The 10,180-nt window shown below is 41.9% G+C and overlaps 1 protein-coding gene across 1 annotated transcript; it reads left to right on the top strand.

Moving 5' to 3' along the window:
- The first annotated feature begins 504 nt into the window (after positions 1-504).
- On the top strand, positions 505-9,910 carry pwwp2b (PWWP domain containing 2B). Its single transcript, XM_058049691.2, has 3 exons — positions 505-982; positions 3,166-4,885; positions 8,278-9,910. The coding sequence occupies exons 1-2, from the start codon at positions 843-845 to the stop codon at positions 4,883-4,885; spliced, it is 1,860 nt and encodes a 619-aa protein (XP_057905674.2). The 5' UTR covers positions 505-842; the 3' UTR covers positions 8,278-9,910.
- Positions 9,911-10,180: the final 270 nt, after the last annotated feature.

Genomic DNA, 10,180 nt, shown 5'->3' with positions numbered 1-10,180 from the left:
TATTTTAGGTCATTTTGCTATTTTTGTGCTTGAAAATGGCACAAAATTGTCTCAGTAAGCCTAATAATAACTAATAATGTGCAGTATTCAACCACAAAAGAGTATGATTTACTTATTGTTGCAATAACAGCGATATTGTGGCTGCAAAGTAATTTGCACAACACCGATAACAATATAGGTAATATGAGTTTGTAGATAACATTTACAATAATAAAAATACATAAAGCAGTTCACAGAACATGTTTTACTAACAACTAAGAACATACTATGTGATAAACAAGGCCTTAATTGAATAATGATAATGCCTTATTTAATATTTGTCTCATTTACTCTTACGTTATTTTTAGATTACGTTAACATCTTTGTTTCTTCGTCTTCCTCTCACAACACATGTCAGTTATTATGTCAGTTATTTATGTATGTATTTGTATTCCAATTAGCTCATGTGAATGTATTTGCAGTCTTCTTAGATTAAATAAATTCGCAGTATCTGCCGATAAATACGGCTATAAAAATGCTGTGTCGCGGTCGATCGTGTCCGTCAAACTGCCTCCAAAATCGGCGACATTGCTGAGGAAAAAAGGTTGGCAATAATGAACGTGATAGAGTCAAAGTGGGGCAGAGGAAGGGAAGGCCTTGTCTTGGGAGACTTTTGCTTCAGTGTGATGTCAGCGGTGGCAGTGCTGGTGTAATTGACTTGGTAGGGGTGATGGCGTCATTTTATGCCCTGCTGTAGCCTCCTGCTTCAATAGGGAAGGGGAGACGGAGCTCTAGCCGACGTGACCGTGGCTCCTTTGGCCCGGATCGAGCACCGCCGAGCCGGACACTTCACCACGGGAAACATGGAGGCTGCGGCCGAGGAGCTGCTGGCCGGCTCTCGGGTACCTGTCACAATCGATCAAATAGTTAACGATACGCTGCTGGTGACGCTGACCTACCGAGAACGGAGCTTCACGGGGATTTTACTTGACTGCAACAAAAAGTGAGTGTCATTTCTTACTTTTACTTTGATCATTTGTGCTTTTAATTCGACTTAGCTGGCGGCTAACATATCGACGAGGCTAGCCGCTATGGCTAGCTAGTTAGCCGCCTGGGCCTCAATACAAAAGACATGTAGCTGACAGTGGGGCTAGCATCCTTGCTAATAGCTCTGTTTCCTTTTAAAAGCGTCCGAAAACCTTGTCAAATGCGATATATCACTTCGGGGGAATCATGTGTAGCGATATAGTTGTCCCATTTTCCGAGATTACTAAGTTTTATTATGAACAATAGCTAATGTCAGTGGGTTCATCTCTAGCTTATTGTTAGCCTAATCAGACAGACCAGGACTCACGTACTCAATAAAATAAAGAAATTGCCTGTTCGACATTTTTTAGACATGTAATGAACCAGTGTATCTATATATGAATAGTTACACTGATTGTGCAGTGATTCTTTTAGAAGTAAATGCAACTGTGTCAATAAACAGCCATCTTTCAGTCAAATCTACACATACAATGGGTTTGATAAAATGTATATTATTCATATTTAAGTGACCACACTGTTGACTAAAGTCAGCATTATTTCAGAGAGGTATATTTGTGATTAAAAGTCAGCCCAGTTGATGTGTGAGGGCCACAGAAGCATACATTGGCATGTATCAATGTAATAATGTTGTATCTGCTCCTTTTGTGTGTGTTCTACCATGTGGTAAGCCTTGTGTAAGAGTTGTGCACCTTTGCTATTAATAGATGAGCAAAATCAGATTGGACCAGTGCTTCCTACTAAGTATGTGGATGGCTTCTCATTTGGCACTTGAATTAGGCCTCGACCTCCAGATCTTTAAACATGTCGACATGCTGTCAATGCCACATACCCGTTTTTCAGGTCATCGTTTAAATCCAAGTTGGGTCTACCAAATAAAACGACATTGTTTTGAGTCATACGCTGTGTCCTTGTGCGCTTAACGGGCCTTGTCTGGTTCATGTCATAGGCAGTGTGTGTGCCAAGCCAGGCCCTGCCAAGGTGAATATTCAGGTTCCTTAGGGGCACGTGTCCATAAGGGGACTTAATTCTGAGGTGACTGCTTGTTCTCTAGTGGCAAGCGCTGGTTCCCTAAATGTGCACTAATTAATAATCTCAACTCTCATACGCCCCAAGTAGACAGGGTGTGTAAATAAATAGAAATCTCCTGACTCCTTACCAAGAGTAATCACAGACTCCCAAGTGATTCGTATTTTTTCCCTTAGTGTTTGTGTGTGGATGGGTAAAACTGAACTTTTTAAATATTGTGACGTAAAAATCGAGTTCTGGTCCCCATCGATGCTAGATTCCCAACCCTACTTATTTATGAACTTATTTATTTAACGTTTTCCAACAACTAGCAACTATAAACCTTTCAGTTCTACATCCACTCGGTGTTCCCATGTCACTCGTTCATAAGGTTGAGCATTGAGTCTCATACATGGATGGGAACCGGGACTAACATTCAGATTCTTTTTTTCATCACGGTACAACAGCTGATGCAGTCCAAACTAAAGTTCTAGTAATTCTGCACTTGATCAAACTTACTGCAGATTTGTCAGATCAACAAGCTCGCTGCATAAGGCTTCATAATGTGATATTAGTGTCTAGTTAAAAAATTCACTACTTCCTGACTCTGCACTTTAAAAATCATGGGAACAGTAGTTTTTATTTTCTTTTTCTTTTTTGCCGTTAATTGTTTAAGTCAAATGGTTCAAAGCGTGTGAAAAATTTAGCGGTTTATAGTCTGGAAATTGTGGTAAAATATAGTCATATTTAATTCAAAACACAGATTATAGCTTCGTAACAATTGATCAATGATTAATTGTTATCTAATTATTCAACACCCATTATGATATACATTTTTTTAAATTGTAAAATATAAATATCCTCTTATTTCGGCCTCTCAAATGTGCCTTTTTTTTTCTTGGGTGTCGACAACAAATTGCAACTTTATTCTTTGGAGAAATACTACTTTTTTCTGGTAATTTCGTGAATGTATTCTTTTGTTTTTTCATTCTTTGTGTTTTCAACTTTTTTATCAAGGTATTAGATATTGTTATTGCGGTTTGCTATTAACATTACTGTAGAAATGTTGCCAGATGAGTGAAGTGAGAGGCTTGATTAATACATTGTCCTTTCCCCCCCCCTCCATCATTTTAGGACTGGGCTATTCTGTTTACCAGATTTCACAACAAATCCAGTGGACTTCCCGGTATCCAAGCCAACTTGTGAAATCCCAGAAGTCCCGGGTGATGAGCCAGATTCCAAGTCACCCAGCCAGTCATCGCACAGACCAAAGGATGAAAATACTCTCCCAGAAAGCAGTATAGCTACTGCACCCCCACTTTGCCCGCTTCCAACACCAGTGCCAGCTGGGCAAACTCCATACCCTCCTTATTTTGAAGGAGCCCCCTTCCCCCATCCCTTATGGGTGCGCCACAGCTACAGCCAATGGGTACCGCAGCCCCCTCCGCGACCAATTAAGAGGAGAAAGAGGCGGACACGAGAGCAGGGTCGCATGACCATCAGTACCATTCGCCTGCGCCCGCGGCAGGTACTTTGTGAAAAGTGCAAAAATACTTTGAATAGCGACGAGGACAGCAAAGATGGCATGAACAATACAAAGAACTCCAGAAAAGACAATACACTACAAAGCGATGACGATGCCGATGACAAAGATATACCTAATAAGCTGTCGAAAAAAGAGGATGCAGTTGCAGCCAAGGACAATAAGAGACGGGAAAACGGCACCAGCATCGATAGCAAGCGTCTCAGGAAGGACAAAAAGGGGGAACCTGAAGGGGAGAAGTTCCCCGGAAGCGACGTTATCCCTCACAGTCCAGTCATAAAGATTTCATACAGCACTCCACAGGGCAAAGGAGAGGTCATGAAGATCCCCTCGCGAGTCCATGGTTCAGTAAAACCGTTCTGTCCCAAGCAGAATGGCTCAGGAGAGAACTGCAAGATTCCTTCGAATCCCACCAAGGAGCAACGACACATTTTAAACGCTAGACGGTCCGGTCTGACTGTATCCATTCCCAAACTCAAACTGACGAGGCCTTTCACAACCGTGTGTCAGGATTTACCATCTCCAAAGATCCGCTTGAAACACCCACCCAGGGAACGGGACGAGAGCGTGGTCGAGTATGAGGCTGAACTTGTAGGCGACGCCAGGAGACGAAGTCCAAGGGCAACGGCACCCTGTCTCGCCCACTCCGAAGACTCCGGGGAAGGCAAAAACTCTTTGGAGTTGTGGTCAGGGAGTTCTGGCGAGGAGGCGGAGCACGGCCATAACGACCTCACCCTTCTCATCAATTTCCGTAAGCGAAAAGCGGATTCCTCTAGTCTGTCCGTTTGCAGCAGCGACAGCTTAGATGAGTCCAAGTCTTTCAGTTCCGATGGCACGTCCCCAGAGCTCTGCGACCTGGCACCTGGCGAAGACCTCTCCGTCACCTCATCCTCGCTACCATCACGGAACGATTGCAAGACAGTGCCCCCACTCACAGTGCGACTACACACGCGCAGCATGACAAAATGTGTGACAGAAGAAGGTCACGCTGTGGCGGTAGGGGACATTGTGTGGGGGAAAATCCACGGTTTTCCCTGGTGGCCCGCACGTGTCCTCAGCATCAGCGGCACCCGCAAGGAAGAGACTGCCACTTGTGAGGCCCAGTGGCCCCAAGCGAAGGTGGCGTGGTTCGGTTCCCCGACCACGTCCCAGCTCTCTGTTGCCAAACTTTCGCCCTTCAGAGAGCTCTTCAGGTCCCGTTTCAATCGCAAAAAGAAAGGGATGTACCGGCGAGCCATCCTGGAAGCAGCCAAGGCTGTTGGACACATGAGCCCCGAGATTACATCACTACTTTCCCACTGCGACACATAGGTTGGTTGACATCACTTGGATGGTACAGTTTGTTGTTATGGTGATACATTTTCCATGATGGGTCATTGGAGTTCTCCATTGTTCTTGCAAACTTTGGAAATGAACTTCTTTGAAAACAGGGTCGACTTCCTGTGTAAATATGTATGGAATGCTGGATTGTGTTGCACCGATCAAAACACGTCTTAAATATCAGCTGTTTAAATGTAGAATGAATCATCAGGACACTGGGAATTATATTATTATTATATTATTATGACAAATATTATGGGAGGATTAGTATTGCAGATTCACCTCACATCTCATTTGTTAACAATGTCAAATCAAAAACACTATGTTTGTTAACAAGTAATAGCTACCTCGCCAGTCGGTAATTAACTAGCTAGTTTCTTATATTAAAAGAAGGCTCCATTGCATGGATTTTAGTCTTGTCACGTTACGATTTTCACAATGCTGACTTATCTCTGTGGATGGTGTGCACCCACAATGGAGCCGGGACCTTGCCAGTGCTTTGAGTTAATTTTAACTGCGATCTATGACATCACACGTATTGAGGTTTCAAACTCAAGTTCAGGGAAAATCTCTTCCCAAAACGTTTTGTTGTACAGTGGATCCCCTGCACATTCACAGATTTATTTTGTTCGAAAACCAAACTAAACTCACTCCAAGTCAGTAATAATTTTTTTAAACGGTATATAATAAAACATAAAATGTACAGCATTCTACGTGGCGTTCAAGGTTTCTTAAATCTAAATTCCAGTCATTCCAATGTAAGGCCTTAAAATGTCATCAGAATCTCAGAAAATGTTGTCAATACAATTTGGAAAAGTCTTTTAACATAATATTAACACTTTTAAATGTTTATTTTTGAGGATACTGTAACATTGCTCTCATGTAAAAAAAAATGCACATTAATTCCCCTTATTTTGCATTCTCTAGTTATTATTCTGCAAGCAACAACACCGAATTAGGCATCTCTTTAGCAACATGAACAGTTAATTTTAGGCTATTTTGAAAGACACTGCGTTGGTCTAATGTGGCAGTGTTGCGTAAGGGCTAGCGGCTTGGGGTTGCTTTTAGACAGCGAGGTTTATTTCCTTGAACAACATTAACTCCTAACTCAAACAGCGCACTGGCTATAAATATTTCTTATATTTAGATACGGGGTGGGAAGTACTGTATACTCCTTTGCAACTAATTCTGGTGCAAATGTGTTTGAGTCATTGCGCTTTAACGAACATATGAGGTATCGTAGTGTTTGTGCTTGAAAGGTGGTTTTATATATTTTTCACACACGTTGTCATGCTGTGGCGGTTTCCCCCGGAGAGTGTAGATCGTTTCACTGCAGCACAGCAGCACGCCTTTGAAGGTTAAGTCCTTTATACGTCAATGGCAATCCTATTTCATTGAGATTCAACCGATATGCACCATTCCATGATACAATCATAACTGCAGGCTCAGTAAAAACTAATGCTAGACGTGTTGCAAACGTAAACATGAGTCCGTCTGACCTTTCAAGTGTCATTGTATTCCAACGGCAGACAAAAGTTCTACTTTGCAAAGTCAGGATAGGATGTCATCATGATGTCTGTCTTGGGGTGTAATAGTCATGTACCAGTTGAATCGTGTCATTTTGTCCCACCCTAATTCACACTATTGTCTAGAGCTGTGAATCATTCATTACCAATAATCCAATTATTGTTTTTATTTAAAATCTAAATATCCTCTGATTTCAGCCCCTCAAATGTGAACATTTTTGGATTTCCTTGTTATTCCTATTATCTTTGTGTTTTAGGCAAGATATTTACACACATCAGCTTTGACTTTGGAAAACACTGATGGACATTTTTAGCTCTTCTCTGACATGATGGGCCTGCTCAGGATTAATCCAGCACAACCAGATAGTGTGCTGTGAGTACACGGTGGTGTATTACAGTGGAGCATGGCAGCAGAGAAAACTTAAATGAAGCCCACGATACAGCTAAAATGTGTGAATTAATGTTCCAGTGCAAGTTTTAACGATTTGTTGCCTCGGACCGAACAAATGAATATGTGGTTCTAACCAGTGGATGGAAACAAATATGGTGATATATTGTGTTTTTTTGCCAGAATGGATGTGAAGCAGGTCTTAGGTCCTGTCCACTCAGGAACACCCCCGGGTTTTGTTTTTGGCGGGTTGAAAAAAAATCATGTGCACGCAGTGTTGGATCAGTCAATACTTAGATCCTCACACCCACAATGGATGACTTTATGAAAAATAACACATCAGGCTTACATACATGTTTTTGTGACAGCTTAAATATCTAAACAACTGTACGACAACAAACTATGGGTTTTATATCAAAATAGCAGTTTAATAAGAAAGATAACACCATTAACATTGCAATTTTCACATTAATCTGTGTGTGTGCATACGTTTAAAATTTCCAGACAATGCGTGCAATCTTCTGCACGCTACACTCCTCCATGCTGTTCTACTTCCTCCTAGCTGTCGATGTTAATACAGTACATGGTCCACCTTGTGGCTATTTTTCTATGGTTTAAAAACTAATTTTGTCCAAAAAAACATAAAATACGTCTTTGGAATCAGGTGTTGGGTTTATAAATAGTAAAAAAAAAAAGTCTTGGGTATTAAATGAGTTAAAAAGTCTAAAATATTATGTGTTTTAAACCTATAGAAACTGAATATAAAATCTCATTGGTTAAAAAAAAATGTATCACTACACTGGGCCAGCACCCCTGATTTTGAAGGCCCTGGGCAGATGAGATTGGCATGGCAAGACATACAAGCTGACATCTAAGTAGTAAAATCGAACATACGCATACATACTGTAAACAGTGCAGTCAACAAACATGCTAATGAAGATGATAGATGCAGGCAATAAATGGAACAAATACTATCATTTAAGTTATAAACATTAGTGCTTCTGAGGGCTCGCTCTACTGAATCCAAGCATAATCTCTTTTTAAATCAAAAAAGGAAATTCTCTTCATATTCAACAAGACTTATTAGAAGTCAGTCAGCTATTAATAGGCATGAAGAATTCAGTCCATTTTGTGGAGTAGACATTTAGTCCTGGTTCCAGCCATGTTGTTCACTGGCTCTTTTTGAGATGATGATTCACCAACAATTCCACGTAATCCTAAGGATTCCCAACAATGTGTCGGGCCCATCCCTTTACTGTCTACTGCACTATGGTGTACTGTACTGCTGGATGCAAATGTTTCATAGCAGTCCCCGTGACACAATAAGCATTGTATTTATTCCAGCAGTCTGAATAAGTGCCATCAGTGACGGCACCGAAAAGCACATTAGTGTTGAAAGAAAGAATGAAACCTGTCCTGTTTGCTCGTCGTCTTCACTGTGTGCTCTTTCTTGTCTTTGTCTTGTGTAGGAGGCCGGGTGCTGAACAGAAGTCGCAGAGATTTTTTTTTTTTTGGGGTGAATTCTCAGACCCGGTCATCAAGATCCAGGACGGAATACGTGCGGTTGCCTCGGCTACTATTTATATGCTGGTCCCTTCCTTTCATTTTACTTTTTTCACAAGGCTGGTGTAAAATGGCTGCCAAGGTGGAGGACAAGGGAGCAAAAAAAAAAAAAAAAAAAACGGCCATGCACCTCATGGTATGCTGTGACTGTTCCTCCCGATTTTGTTTTCTCGAAGGAATCATGGATCGCTAGAAGCGAACAACGAAACAACGACCAACACTACAAGAACCAGAATGTATCGATTATCTCGTACGGTTTAAGAATCCATCTTTTTCTCGCTGAACTTCCCAGTGTGCTGCTGTCACGAGGCGCCGCTCAGCCACCATTTTGTACATGGATGTTTGATGGAAGGGTTCAAAAAGTCTTACCATATTATTATTATTATTATTATTATTTTTGACACTACAAAATGTGAACATCTCCATCCAGTGACCGTAGTGGTGACCTGTAGTAACCTGCTCTTCTAGTGACCAGTGTTCCATCCTTGTGCATGTCGATACTGATCTTCGTCCCTGTCAAGTCACGTCGTACATCTCGCTTACATTTCATTTGGAGCTCCAGAGGCGTCACCCCTTTTTTTTCCCCTGTCACTTGTAATTATTTAAAGCATTAAGAAAAAGCACTTTATCTGTACCTCGGTGGCCTGCTGGAAGCTCACTGTCTGAAACGCTATTGTGAGATCCAGCCCTGATAGGCAGCAAGGGAGTTATGAAATATTTGTGGTTGACTATCCATGGCCTTGGAGATAGGAAAAACACTTTTATTTGAAGGGGGGGGGGGGGTGGTTGTGTACACTGTATTCTCACATGGGTGTGTTTCTTTCTCAGCTCATCTACCACACTACAAAAATTCCACATGTGACATTTCCACTGGACAAACGTGGGTTAAAGGCGTGCGACCCCTCCCTATGCAGTATCATTTCAAGCTTTACGGTCCACTTTGGAAGAATAACACAACACGCTGTAAGAATACTGTGAATGGGACGGCTCGTAGCCCGCAGTTATTGAGTCATCGGGCAAAGCAAACTCAAGCGCTGACCTTTTAGTGACCTTTAATGTTGAAAGCAGCACTGTTTGAATAAGGGAGAGAGGGCCGAAGCGGCGGCGACGGCGGCTGCCGTCGAGCTCGGGGCCGGCCCGAATCAAAGAACCGCACACGGTCGCTCTCGGCCAGCCGGCACGTCTAATATCTGCTCGGCCACAAAAAGCTCAGCTGTGATTAAGAACACAGAACGAGGGATGTTTGTTATTATTATTATTATTATTATTTTATTTTTTTTCTCCATGGGGAGCAGTTGACGACCGTTGCGGTTCTCGGCGCTTTGACTGCCATCAAGCCCGGCTAGTTTTCCAGGCAGCCTTACACAGATTCTAAATGTATGTATGCCTAAAAGGGGAAACGTGTGTCAGGATGATCCCATGTTGTGCAACACGGCTATCAACTGTTGCTCATATTGGTCAATGTTATTGGCTACTTTTTCTTTTTTTGTTTTGTTTTTTTTTTTTTACATGTACATAAAATAAAATATACAAGCAATATCAGTGATGTCGTGGATTGATTACTTAGAAGACGATACACTAATTCATCGCTGCTCTGAATTTGGCTGTTTCCCTCGATTTATGGTTTTTCAAAAATACATTAATAATAGGGCCTTCTCGAACCTGCTAGCCTTTAGCGCCAGTCTGATGACCAGGCTAAAGGCTACACGGTGACTCGGAATCCGTCTTACATGACCGTTATTAGTGCTGAGTAGCTATACATTTTATACTTTACATGGGTTTAATAAGCGGTGAGGCATACATGGAGCC

The sequence above is a fragment of the Doryrhamphus excisus genome, linkage group LG10 (genome assembly GCF_037039965.1).
Source record: "Doryrhamphus excisus strain RoL-2023G ecotype Guam linkage group LG10, RoL_Dexc_Guam_v1.1, whole genome shotgun sequence".
Lineage (NCBI taxonomy): Eukaryota > Metazoa > Chordata > Actinopteri > Syngnathiformes > Syngnathidae > Doryrhamphus > Doryrhamphus excisus.
This window is presented reverse-complemented; position numbering and strand designations above follow the sequence as displayed.